General features: G+C 34.3%; 1 protein-coding gene and 1 long non-coding RNA gene across 2 annotated transcripts in view; both read left to right on the top strand.

The window, feature by feature from the left end:
- CRPPA (CDP-L-ribitol pyrophosphorylase A) overlaps window positions 1-11,083 on the top strand; it is a 324,433-nt gene extending 313,350 nt beyond the window's left edge. Inside the window, exon 10 of the mRNA XM_059933945.1 lies at window positions 7,611-11,083. Coding sequence (XP_059789928.1) covers window positions 7,611-7,715 — 105 coding nt within the window. The 3' untranslated portion in view covers window positions 7,716-11,083. The remainder of the gene's footprint in view (window positions 1-7,610) is intronic.
- Window positions 11,084-11,264: 181 nt separating this feature from the next.
- Window positions 11,265-14,284, top strand: part of LOC132371545 (uncharacterized) — a 79,731-nt gene continuing 76,711 nt past the window's right edge. Inside the window, exon 1 of the long non-coding RNA XR_009504872.1 lies at window positions 11,265-11,692. This is a non-coding gene — a long non-coding RNA (uncharacterized LOC132371545). The remainder of the gene's footprint in view (window positions 11,693-14,284) is intronic.

Here is a 14,284-nt window from a genome sequence, read left to right as displayed (position 1 = left end):
TTTGAAATATACCTTTTAAAAAGTTCTTCAAGTTTTGCCAAAACTGGGTATAGTTTTGCCAAAAGTTCTCCTTTGAGAAAACTGAAAGGGACAGTGGATCAGTAAGGAATTCTGAGGATATGGCATTACAGAAAATTGATCACTTGTACACTTGCAAGGTGCTACTTCTTCGTCATTTACTTCTGAAACTGCAGGCGTTACTTGTCCAAATTGTGAGGTAGACGGTGGGGAGCAGGGAAAAAAGCTGGTATGAATAATGGAGGTGCCATTTCATTCCCAATCTTCTGTGAAAGTAAAGAAATCCACTTTCCCTGATTTCCAAAGAGCTTGCCAAAGGCTTAGAGGTCCCATGAGAATTTTTGCATCGAGACTTCACTACTCTATGGAAGATGATAGATAGAACCATGGGAAAGAAACCTACCATCAACCAAAAATAATAATAATAATAATTATATATGTACATATATGTATATCTCATACAAAAAACCTAAAGTACAGGATTCCATTGACAAGACTTAATTACTCTAGAGTAATTTTAAAATTGTTTTTAAAAGGTAATGGTAATGGAACTTTTGTGCATCTTTTTTTTTTTTTTTTTAAATAAACTTATTTATTTATTGGCTGTGTTGGGTCTTCCTTGCTGCGTGGGGGCTACTCTTCGTTGCGGTGCACGGGCTTCTCATTGCGGTGGCTTCTCTTGTTGCATAGCATGGGCTCTAGGCGCACGGGCTTCAGTAGTTGTGGCTCGCAGGCTCAGTAGTTGTGGCGCACGGGCTTCGTTGCTCCATGACATGTGGGATCTTCCCAGACCAGGGATGGAACCCGTGTCCCCTGCATTGGCAGACGGATTCTTAACCACTGCGCCACCAGAGAAGCCCCCATCTAAGTATAGCATATTTCATCCTAATCTTGAAATTACAAAGTGATAGAGAAATAGCTAAATATGACAAGTTTCTGGTTAAAACCTATGGTGAATTCTAGTCCTAAATAATTCAGTTCAAGGATATAAAAAATTAAAAACAGCAATTTTATATTGATTTTTAAAATATTCTTCCTGGTATTTAAATAACCCAACTGTGAGAAACTCTTCAAAATCTCAATGAGCAACTGTTAACATGCTGAATAAAATTAAGTACACATTTTTTGTTGTTACTTTTAGCTTAACTTCCATGATATCTTTCTTAACCTCTAAATCAGCCATAAGCTATAACTTTGTGAATTATTAATATGATTCTTTTGGAAATCTTTTATTGAAAATTGCAATATTCAAACAAAAATGTTTTCTTTGTACAGATTTTGAAGTTTTTGGTGGGGATAAATATTCTCTGGAAATCTAGACAATTATGAAGTACTGATTTTATGAGATAACAAATCAAATTTAGTCCCTGAATTTAAAGTCTTGAAACTAAGTTTTAAAATAACTTATTTTTCTTATTAAAGCGTGTTTATTATGAAAAATTTGAAAATAAAGCAAAACATAAAGATGAAATAAAAATAGCCATAAATCTGTCATCCAAAAATAACTCTTGTTAACATTTTGATATTTTCCCTCCCAGTAATTTAAGAAACCTGATTACTACATCCTTTTTTTTCCTTTAGGACCAGTTTCTAGTTTATAATACAGCTGTAACCAAGAAAAAGAGTGAATGTTGTATTTTACAGCTAGAAGTTATATTTTTATTTTTTTATGAGAAGATAAGAGTGCAATTTTTATTGTTTTTCAAAAATTTGACCTTGTTCTTAAGTGAACAGAACAATAAGATAACAAGTAATTACTGTTACGACAATAATTTAGATTTAAGCAAAATGCAGACTTTAATAATCTTATTAAATATCCTCTTGTTTTTCTTTTAATTAAATGAATGTTTTTGATTTTTATGTGTGGGTATGTAAACATTGGTGTGCCATGTTCACAGTTTATGCTCTTTATGACTGACTATAAATCAAGGTTACTATAAACCTGAAGCCTAGCCATGAATGTTGCTGGAGTTACAGATAGTAAGTGAACTGCTGATAAATTTAATTTGGGTGCTTTTTTCTTAATTTTTTAATGTGAAAATTTGGGTACCCACTCTTCTTACAATAGCTTTATCACATTGATATGTCACGCTAAGGATCAGCCATTTCTTGTCCCAAAATATTTCTTGTTCATCCTGGACTCTACAGTATTTTCTTCCTCTTTCTCTCTTCATTTGGTTCTGTCTCCCTGAGGAAACATTCCTGCCTCATGTGATCTTACCATGCTCTGAATTCCCTTGTTCTCTCATGTGCAACGGTAGCAATATTACCTACAGTCTAGTCCTGTACATATATTTGTACATTACATCACATTGGTTTTCTAGGGATGGGGTTAACATTTTTCAAATTTTTTGTTTGTTTCATGGAGTAAATATTCCCAGATGACATGGCTGCTGACATAACCCATATGTAGTTTTCTAAATGTTCCAAGCAGGTTTCTTGGTGATGGTGGTAGGGTGTGTCAGTAGATAAGGAATAGGGAAATGGAATAGTAATGTGATTACAAGGTATAAGATGATTATGGTAGTAATTCACCATTTTTCTCTCTTGCTTCAGTTTGGATATTTTTTTACTTCACTTCAGGGTCACTAATATTGTCTCTGGCTCTTCCCATCTCATATTAAATCAGTCAATTAATTCTTAATTTCAAGTATTATATTGTAAAATTGTAAAAATTGTTTTTTTATTTGAGATTTCAATTCTATGTTGAAACTTTCCAGTTTTCATCAACGTTTCCTTCTCTTCCTCTATTTTTTAAATATATTAATCGTAGTTATTTTGAAATCCTTGCAGGGTAATTCCAATATATGGATCATTTCTGGATCTGTTTAAATTGATTTTTTTTTCTCTTGTTTATGGATATTTATTTATTTATTTATCTTTGCTGTTTTGCGGTCTTTACTTGTCAAGTAATATTTTATTGTATGCCATCTGTTAGTTACAAAACATTATAAAAGCTCTAGTTTATTTTAGCTTCCTCCAAAGAATATTAAAATTTGTTCTGGCAAGCATGTGTGTTACTGGGAAATCAACTTGCTTTTCTGGAGCTTGTTAAAGCTTTGTTAGGGCATTTCTAGTTCAGTTTTGTCTGTATTCCTGGGTTATAGGCATGGTCTTTCAGAGATCTCGGCTGAAGGCCATGGGTGTTCACCAAGGTCTCCTTGTTCCAGCCTACCTCACATCTAATCTTCTAAGTGCAGTGCAGCTTCTGAAATCTCTGCTCATTGCTCTAGCTTCCCAGAAATTATTCTCTGCTAGGCCCTATGGAGTCCACCTGTGCAAGTGCCGATTAGGAATTGGCCAAATAAGGGGAATTTTCAGCAGAATTTTAGGACTTCTTTGCAACTCTCCCATCGCAGGGATGTTTTTCGCACAACCTGAACCACTTTGACAACTTTAAATTGTAATCTCTGTCTTTTATATCCAGAGAGACCATCATTCACTTGGACTCTATTTCTCTTCTTTATAGTTTCGAAAAATTCTCTCAACAAGACATCTGAGGTGAATGGTCTCTGCTTTCAAGGACTGTAGATATGCATTGGTTACTGTCTTAGATCCGCAAACGACATTTTTACATAGAGTTTACCAGATTTAATGGTTATGTATGGTGAGTAGGTGTTATCAGCTACTGTGTTGTGGCTGAAACAGTACCCTCCATAAAAATAATAATTCTAACAACGGTTATTATAGAATATTTGTTAGGTATCTGTGATTTACATGTCTTACCTGGTTTAGTCCCTACAGAAAAATCTGTAAAGTAGATAATATTGTTACCCCAGTTTTAGATGAAAAACGCAGAACTATAAAACTTTGATAATTTGCTCAAAGATATTTGACAGTTGTGAAGGCCAGTATTTGAATACCAGCAATCTGACTCTAGAGCCTGATTAAACACATCTTTTCTTGAAAAATAATACACTTTGTGTTTTAGATTCACAGAAAAATTGGGAGGATATTACAGAGTTCCCTTGTGCCCTTTGTGCAATTTCCCCTATTAACAACTAAGCCATAGTTCATGCAGATTACCTTGGTTTTACCAAATTTTTTTTTTTTTTTTATTCCAGGATACCACATTACCTTTAGTTTTCATGTCTCCTTAGGAGACAGCTGTCATGTCTCCACAGTTGGCTGTGACAGCTTCTCAGACTTACCTTGTTTTTTATGAACTTGACAATTTTGAGGAGTACTGGTCAGATATATTGTAGTATGTCCCTCTATTGGAGTTTGTCTGATGTTTTTTCTCATGATTAGACTGGCGTTATGGGTTTTGAGGAGGGAGACCACAGAGGTAAATACCATTTCATCATAGCATATCAAGAGTGCATACCATCAACATGATTTTTCAGTGTTCATGTTGACCTTGCTCACGTAGTTTTAACACTAAACATTTTTATTATATAATATTTGGAGCACACAAAGGAATGTATGCATATACATGTGCATAAATATAGATGATTGATAATAAAATGACCACCTGTATTGCCCCTCCACTCCCTATCTCCATCAAGGATTGAAAACACTGTTTTGCATATCCACTTTCAGCAGGAAATGCTTTTTAAAGATTTATTTCCTTGCATTTTTTACTTACGTTATCAATACTTTTATAGAGGTATGGAATTTTGAAATGAGTTTGAAATCCATAAATTGTTTGTCTATCTAATTTTTGTACATACTAGAATTTTCTTAGTATATGTATGTCTCACCATCTTGTTGAAATCAGCTCTTAAAATTCCATATTTTTCAAAGATGAAATGATTGAGGTCAGGCAGAGAGGGAAAACAAATATTTAGTGGAATAACATAGGTTCTTCTCACTGAATTCTAATCTTTCCAAACGATGCGTATAAAAAATTGCCAAAGTAATCTTTCAAAGAACAATCTTACTTAAATTTGTTAGTAGCTAAAGATATGTAAGTTGTGGAGCAATCAAAATGAGCATGGAAGATTTATTCCAAGATAGAGAAATGCGATTTTTCTAGCCCTAGGATCTTAAACAGGTTTTCCCCCTTCATTTCTTTGTTACCATGCTGCTTTCATTATAAGTGTAAACTGGTTTCAAAGAGGTTATACAGATAGCCTTTTTCTGTTTATTTTTGAATGGGAAACCTTAATTATCATCATCTGTTGTATATCTCATTTTAATGAGACTTGGGAGTAGATGTGTATCATACCGTGCAACATTGTAATTAATTAATTATTGAGTGACAAATACATATCTCTAGTTGGTTTCTATTTCATTCAGTTTTAGAATACTATTTCTATATTTATAAATGGTGTGTCATGAATGATATCTGCTCCTATATAAGTGAATCACATTTTAAGCTCAAACATATTTGGCTTTTAAATGATTTGTTAATGTGATTTGATATTCTGGAAACCGGTACAGCATTTGAAATCCATTATTGAAATGTCATTAAAACTCACTCACAAGAGGCAAAGTAGCCACATTCAGCCCCTGTGCCTCGTCCCCAGTTCCACCTCTTAGAACAAATCAGGGAAACTGACGGGAAAGAGTAGTTTAAGTAGAGGTGATCTCTTAACTACCATCATCATAGATGAGAAACCCAGGTCTGGGCTAGTGGAGGCGTGGTGGTAGTGGGAAGGCTTCGATAAGATAATATTCTTCTTTGTACTGTTGCCAGACTTCTGGCTAAATATGTAAATAGGGGTAAACAAAGTAACCAAATAGTGGTCATTGTTAACAAATGAGTCAAACTGAAAGGGTGAACATATGTCTATCATTGTCAAGCCTCCTTTGCTTTGAATTTGTTATAATGTATGGAGGGCAACCATGTGTTAGGCATTGAACTAAGTTTTTTATATTCAAAGATAAAATATTCTTTACATCAAGAAACTGATCATCTGGTGGAATAGATGGCCAGCTAAAAAGACTATTAGAATTCAGTGTGCTAGAGGAATTCATAGCTATGGAAACGTATAGATTCACCTCACTCAAATTGGGTTGAAGAACAGCAGTCAAGGGAGATTTCAGGAGTCTCTGATATCTGAATTGAACCTCGGAGCAACTAGGGTAAGCTAGGCCAGGAGAGGGAGTGGAACAGCTTTTCTGGCAAAGGGATTAGCTGGTGCAAAGGGATGAAAGCTTGAAAAATGGCTTGACTGGGCAATCTTAAACAGTTCTACATGGCTTGGAGAACTGAGTGATTTTAAGGGAATGGTAAGAAGAGGCTGGAAGGATAAACGACCTTCCAGGTAAAGGGTTAATACTTGATCCTGAAGTTTAAAGATGGCCTTCAAAGGATTTTATGCAGGATAATGATGTGATCAGATTTTTATTATGTAAAATCAGTATTTTCATTGCTGTGTGGGAAATAGGATAGAAGAGGACGGACTTCAGAGAGACTATGAGATTGTTTCAGTAATTCAGGGCCAGAGGTATTATGCTGGCAGTGGCAGTTTGAGTGGAGTATATGGATTCAAGAAACATTAAGGAGGTAGAAACAATGGGTCCTAGTGATATACCGAATGTTGGGATAAGGCATTACGGACGATGCCGAAGTGTAGAAATTGGTTACCAGATCCCTCTTTTTGAACCTAGCACAATTCATAACCCAAGGACCTTAAGATATTAACTCTGTTTCCACTTTCATTTTTCCCTTCATATTATCATCCCCTCATACCTTCAAGAAGCCTAAATAATTAGAAAAAACAGAATTTCATAGGCAATATGATTTCAAAGGGAAAATCACATTTTAGCAACTTGTGAAATAACTCTTTTCACAAATCTGCCTGATCTTTACTTCAAAAACAAGCAGGTTTTTTGTTTTGTTTTTTTTTCCTCCACACCAGTACTCACAGTTTATAACAAAGTCTGTTGTTGAAGAACCCTCAAGAAAAAAAAAAAAAAAAAGGTGAAGAGAAACCTTGTATCATCAAAGAAATATTCACACTTAAGTGAAGAGCCAAAGTTGGTCTTCAATATTGGATTAAGGGAAAATAATCTTTTGTTTCATATTATTAGCTTTTGAAATTGTGTCATTGCTTTTTTTGGTACCTTAGCAGATATTTTTTCTACAATGAAAGTGCTTATAAAAGCGTTTCTCCTTTATTTGGGACAATGGCTGTGGTCTGAGTTCTATGCAGTACTGAGCCCAAAGAACAGCAAGCCTTGCAAAGTGTCTCCTTGAACACATAGAAACAGAGATTCTGTGATTGTGGTTGCCAGGGGCTAAGGAGTGGAGGAAATGGGGAGATGTTGGTCAAATGATACAAACTTCCATTTATAAGATGGGTAAGTTCTGAGAATTTAATGTACAGATGGTGACTATAGTTAACAGTACTGTATTGTATACTTTAAAGTTCCTGAGAGAGTAGATCTTAAACGTTCTCACCCCCCTTCCAAAAAATGGTAACTATATGAGATGATGGGTGTGATAACTAACCCTACTTAGTAATGATTTTGCTGTATCACATCATCACATTGTACACCTTAAACTTATACAATGTTATATTTATGTTTGTAAAGTTTTTAAAAAATAAATTGTTTTTAAAAAGAAAAGTAGGTCCATGTTAAATTTAATGTGTTGATATCTTTTCTTTCTAAAATAATTATTGTTTTATCTTTTCTTTCAGGATGAACGGAAGCTACAGGAAAGTTTAAGGCAAGGTGCCACCATTATTGCTGCCCTAATCAAAGAAAGAAATTCCGGACTCATTGGTCAACTACTGGTAGCATAAAGAACATGGAGAAAATTACCTACTGTGTTCTTAGAAACATTTACCTAAGTATCTCTTTTGTGCTTCTCTCCAAATTGTATATGGTAGAATGTTTAAGTTGTCTTTTATGTCTTTTATAATTTGGAGGATGTGATGCTTAGGTGAACTTGAAAACTTTTTATGCATGTCAAATATAAATTGCTTAAACCGGAAAAGAACAGATAAGTGGAAAATTATAGCCTTCATATAAAGAATCTTTTCACAAAGGCATGAAAGGTAAAATAGAAATAATGATGAGTCAGCTAATTCTCCAAGGAATGAGAATTTAGGAAATGTCAACTATTATCTCTCTGTTAATTAGTAAATCACACTATAATGAAACTAATAAATAAGATTAATGAGTATTGTTAATTCTAACATTATCCTCTCTCCATGGGTTATTTTGAATTGCATTCCAATTTTTCACACCTTAAAAAAAAGAGGAGATAGCAGTGAACTCTGCACTTTGAGTATCTGCACCATTAGCCTCACATTACCCTAGATCCCTAAAGGAGATGTAATCTCCTGCTTTTCTAATGTTTCAAAATTGTATGTTTTCCTTGGTTTATGAAATATAGTTTTGACTTACATTATTTTAAAAGGCTTCTGATTTTTCTGAATAATTTTAAAAGAAGACTGGAAAGCTTCATGAAAGTGAAGTTATTTTGGTCAATCTTAAGTTAGTCTTCTAAAAGGAAGAGAGTCCATTGCACATAAAATAATTAATTTTCTTTTGATACAGATAACTGCTGCCTTTTTAGATCGAGTTCTTATTCTTTCAAATTTCCACTGGTATATACATCTTAAATATTGATGATTTTTCCCTTACCTTATATTTTACAGTTTTGTCAATCCAGTCATTAGAGATGCCTTTTATTCTATATATACACTTCATAAAAACACATTAGATCAGATTATGCCAGGGCTTAGGCTGCACGTGGGAACTATAAAAATTGCATGAAATGTTTTCAGTTAAAGATAGACTATGAAATATCTACCTTGTGCAGTCTCTTCTTAACATGTTGGGTGATTTTGCCTTCATTTCTCAAGTATCCATAATAGTAGGAGAGTTTATATTTTACATTTAAATAATAGTGAGTAGAATATAGAGGAAATGAAATAATTACTGCAATTCATTCTCCTAAATGAAATGTGTTATTTGAATGAATGTAGGCTTGGATCTCAATTCCTGGGCTCGCCACTTTTTCTCTTTCTCTAGGGATGTTAAGAAATATAAAATAAATCATTTAATTAAAAATCTTGAGGGTGGAAATATATGGGCAGTGTGTGGATTTTGGTTAGAATGTCTGTCTACATTAAGGCAGGTTGGCTACGCTGTAAAAAGTCATAGGTGCGCCTTTTGACATCTTCAGGTGAAAATGTTTTAAGAATTTGAAAAGTGCCCATAAAGGCAAAAGGGGAAAAGTTACGAAGATTTTAAGGAGAAAATGAGTGCCTTTAGGTACGTGGTGGGAAACTAGGCAATCTCTGGCACAAGCAACATTACTGTATCTATTGAGTGCTGGCTGAGTTACCTTAGATTTCAACAAAAGGGAATATTATGCCAGACAAGAATTTATCTTGGGACAGTTAGTATGCCTTTACCCTAGGCAATTATAAACATTTAGTGTTATGAGATTTAGTTAATAAAATATTAAGATGACGATGTCTGAAATCATCATCATCATCATCATTATGGCATTTAATTTTTTTCTTTATAGTTTACAAAGTGATTCACAGCATTGAAAATAATTTAAAGAAATCTCCTCACATCCTTTACAGTTTAGATGGAAATTGAGGCTCAGGGATCCTCACTACTTTCTCCAAAGACACATGTCTGCCTAGTAGCAAAAGGCAGGGCTTAAACTCAGGACCACTGAGAATGAGTTTTAAGCTCATTTCCTCTATAACAATGATTGCGGGCAAAGGACATCCAGCAGAGAGACCTTGGGAAATGAGCCAGAGGCTCCGAATGAGCGTTGGAGGAATGGACGAGGAGGGACAGATCAGTCCAGTGACCCGAGGAAAGTCCTGAAGCTTTTGGCTTTCCAACCATGTTTCCAACATACAGAAATTGTAGCTAAGGATAAAGGGAATGAAGAGCATTATTGGCCAGGAGGGAAAGATAAATTAGTTGTTTTTGTTATTTGTTAAGAGATCCAGAGGCAACTTTACAGTTATATATTCATCTCCACTTCGGGAAACTTAATTACTTTCATGATAACTGTCCATTTTCACTTTACTTTTCAAAATCCCTTTAAAAATTATAGTAAGTATGCCTGAGGGTTGCTGAAATTGCTTTCTACTTGTGCAAATTTTGTGGAAAGGCTGTTTTCTTTTTAAATGTATGCTACTTAATTACATGCAATTTAAAGTTAACCTTTTTAGGAAGTTAACACAGTGCGATCGGTAGTTTGATTAATGACATATTGGTAAGAGGTAGTATTTTTTTTTTTCATGAAAGTGCTCAATTTGAGAGATGACTTCTTGCAAATACACTCATCTGCAGATAAAAGTCAGACCCCTATATTCTACCAAGACCTCAGACCCCTATATTCTACCGAGAGCCATTCTTACTGTGGTCACTTTAAGCATTTTGCATTGGTTTACCAGGAAAACGCTCTTTTTCTATGCTAGTTTACTGTACATTTGACCCTTGAACAGCACAGGTTTGAATTGCACTGGTCCACTTATACGTGGGTTTTTTTCAGCAGTAGCTAGGAAGGAACCATGGATACAGAAGGCTGACTCTAAATTATGCACAGATTGTTGACTGCTGGGAGGGTCAACGCCTCTAATCCCTGTGTTGTTCGAGGGTCTTCTGTAATTACACCTATCAAATTTTACGTTATATATATAAATACAGTATTCATTTTATAAAAATCAAGTTGTAGTACTACATTTTCTTATGTTAAATATGTAAATTTTACTTCCTTTTAATGTTGAAACTCACTATATCAAGGAAACAAATGATAATATTTTAATTAAAATGTGAAGAAAGCCGTTTGAGATAAAGATTGAAATTGTTTTAAAAGCTTAATTCAAAAATAAACAATAAATGAAAAATACATATTGTTTTAGGGTTTATTAATATGGTTTAAAATACGTGGACAAGATGTGACTGTGCAGCTGGTGTTTGGCATTGAAACATTAATATATGTTCTGGTATGTTCTTAGTTTCAAAACTGTGAAGAGGTATGGATCTTTTTAAATGAAAAGTAAGAAACTACTATTAAATATTTTAAATGTTCTCTTTACACAACAAAATATAGGTAATTGCTAACTATTGATATTTTAAAATCTAACGACAATTTTCATTGATATTTAGTGTATACGTACATGTTTTTCAAACTGACTCAGTCTCAAATGAATAACTGAACAGAACATTCTCAAAACATAAGTGTGATGTTTTACATTATAGGAAAATAGAGTTTGAGATTCAGATATATTATTCTGTAAAATATATTAAAAATTTGCAAAACCGGAAGTCTCAATCAAATTTTTTTTCTTTCCCTCATATTTAGCAGGTTTACCAGCAATTACTGTGGCAGCTAAGGATATAAAAGCTATACTTAGGCACAGTGGAAAAGAATATTGTGACCACTTAATAATGTTTACATGGGTGTGGTGGGTTGAATTACTGTTTAGCAATATTCTTTCCTTCCATTTAGTTTCCATACGAGGAATGTATGTCCACTTCATGACTCTGGGATTCATCCTGTGACCTGCTTTTACCAACAGAGTGAGTCACAAGTGGCAGTGCACCGCAGAGAATAGGCTTAAGAGACCCTGCATGTTGCTGCTTGCTCTCTTCCACTTCTGCCACCACCATGATGTACACATTCCGCCTGGCCTGCTGCCTCCAAAAGGAAAACAAGAGCCGGGATCACCTGACCTCCAGCTAATCAACAAATGGATGCAGAAGCCCAGCTGAGATCAGCAGGGTCTCCAGCAGACAGGTGAGCTCAATAAATGCTCATTGGCTTTTTTTTTTTTTTTTTTTTTTGCTAGTACTGAGTTTTGAATCATTTTATCGAACACCAGTTGGTAAGCAAGGAAAGAAGATCTGTGGCAGTGTGTGGTACATTTGCTCTCACTAGTCTAGGATATATCTGGAGACACACATTTTGCTAAAGCAGAACATTTACCAGGAGAACTGTTGGTTAGGGCAATGATCCCGAAGTATTAGAAGGTTCTCTGGATGCCTCCTTCCCTTAGTTAGTAGTTACTGAAGGAGAAAAATAGACCTGAATGTTATAGAAAAGTTTTCAAAAGAAGTTAAACTTTTTGGGGCCTGAAATGATATTGAGTTAAAATACGGGCAATTAAAATAATAGATAGTAGAAATAGCTAACATTTGTTGAATGATTAGTATGTTCCAGAAACTGTTCTTAGTGCTTTTGCATGTACATAACTTTTTTTTTCCATAGTAACTTCATATACTAGGTAGTATACCAGTCTCCATTTAAAAGATGAAGAAACTAAGGCACATACATTTTGAATAACTTTGAGTAACAGAGTCATTCAAGCACCAAGTGGGCAAAATGTGATTCAAATTTGGTTATCTAACTTTGGAGCTTATATTCCTAAGCATGATTCTTTATAATATTATAAAACATACTATTATTTTCCCCATGGAACGGCATTTTATTTTAAATGTAGCAGTGTGTACACATCAATTCCAAACTCCCAATGTATCCCTCCCCCCATCCTTCCCCTCTGGTAACCATAAGTTCGTTCTCTAAGTCTGTGAGTCTGTAAAACATACTATTTTAAGATCCCTTAAAGAATGACTCTCAAAGATGGGAATCTCAGTTTTATTTTCGTTAATAGCAAGAGAAAGAAAATGGGTCAAGCCCATTACCTTTTAGTGTTGCTATACTCTTCCTTTCCTTTGTGCATTGCTACCCCCAACACACAAACATATTTTAGAACATCCTTGGATCTGCATGTGCCAGTAAAACATACAAAGACTGATACTCACATACAGTTATTATCACTCACAGAGATGGCAATCTCTGTGAGCTCTGAAGTTGTTGGGATTTCCTCAGGCAATGAATGATCAGACATATTTGGATAACAAAAGTGGAAGATGAAAAAGTAGAAGGAAATACTTCCTTGATGAACCAGAGTTGCATACAGACATTTGCACCTCAGCAACACAACAAGACCTGAAAAGAGAAGTTGAAATCCATTCACTGTCTTTACAAGAGAAAGGAAGGTCTAGAGAAATGCCCAGGCAGGAGGAAGTATGAAGTCTTCCCTTGTCATGAGACTTTCCTAAGCATGAATGATCACAGTGTTTGCTCAATGGGAGAATTTGGGGGTGAACGGTGTCAGTGTGATGAGCTTGACCTGAGCAGAGCCAGGAATTTTTTCTCTTCCTATCTGAAATATTAGAACCTTCGATTTTTAAAAATGTCTTCATATTTGAAAGTTGCTAAGAGAGTAAATCTTGAAAGTAATTACCACAAGAAAAAAAAATTGTAATATTGTATAGTTACAGATGGTGCCTAGACATAGCGTGGCGATCATTTTGCAGTGTCTACAAATATTGAATCATTATGTTGTATACCTGAAACTAATATAATGTTGTATGTCAATAATACTTCAATTGAAAAAGATAAATTTTTTTAAAATTTAAATAATATTATTCAAAGAAGAAGTCCCACTTTGAGTCACCAGCAAAGAGTGGGCTGAACCCTGTGTTGGAAATTATAGCCTTTACAAACACTTTCCACATTTCTTTCCCGTGATTTACTCTTTCCTGGTGTTATTGTAAATTGAAAAACTCATTATGCAATTTTGATTTTTCCTATTCTGTCATTGGTGTCCTAAAACAAATATAGTGTCTCCTCAGTCTGAAGTTCTGTCCTCTTAAATATTCGAATAACCAGCTCTTTTTTTTTTTAATTTGCTCATCAGTCTAATAACTAGTTCCTTAAAAAGAATTTCCTTTACCACTCACATCTCTAAGTTTTGCCTCTTCATTAGAATTTAAATTATATAAAAGCAAGAACTTTGAATCTTCATATGATACCTTCTAGTGACTGTCTAGAATAATATCTGGCACAAAATATGTGCCCGACATTGATTTGGTGAATGGATAAATAATCTGAACTCTTTTTTAACGCACGGAGCTGAAACCTGAATTTTGCAGTTAGTGAAATAACATTGATCAGTTTGGCTTTCTCAATAAATATTGATTAGGTAAATGAAATATTACAAATGGTATTTTCTGTGAAGATTGAGAAAGGACTCTGACGACTACATATGATGATGTTGGATTGCCAGGACTTAAAAAGTAACCTAAAAAAAATCATGCAGGGTTTTATCACGAGTCCTTAAATAACTCTGTTATATAAGGAGCTTATTTTTTTTCAATTTTAAGGCTTTATTAAAATATACATTACCACCACCAGATAAAAGATTCACATCTAAATTTGTGCAGCACAAAACACAAAATCTGAACTTTAACACGTTAGTGTGTATTGAGGAAAAAAATCAGGTTTTCTGTTGCTAATCAAAGTACTATAGAATTAAAATAAAAG

Source organism: Balaenoptera ricei, chromosome 9 (genome assembly GCF_028023285.1).
Source record: "Balaenoptera ricei isolate mBalRic1 chromosome 9, mBalRic1.hap2, whole genome shotgun sequence".
Classification (NCBI taxonomy): Eukaryota; Metazoa; Chordata; class Mammalia; order Artiodactyla; family Balaenopteridae; genus Balaenoptera; species Balaenoptera ricei.
Note: the sequence above shows the minus strand (reverse complement) of the source record. Positions and strands in the feature narration are given on the sequence as shown.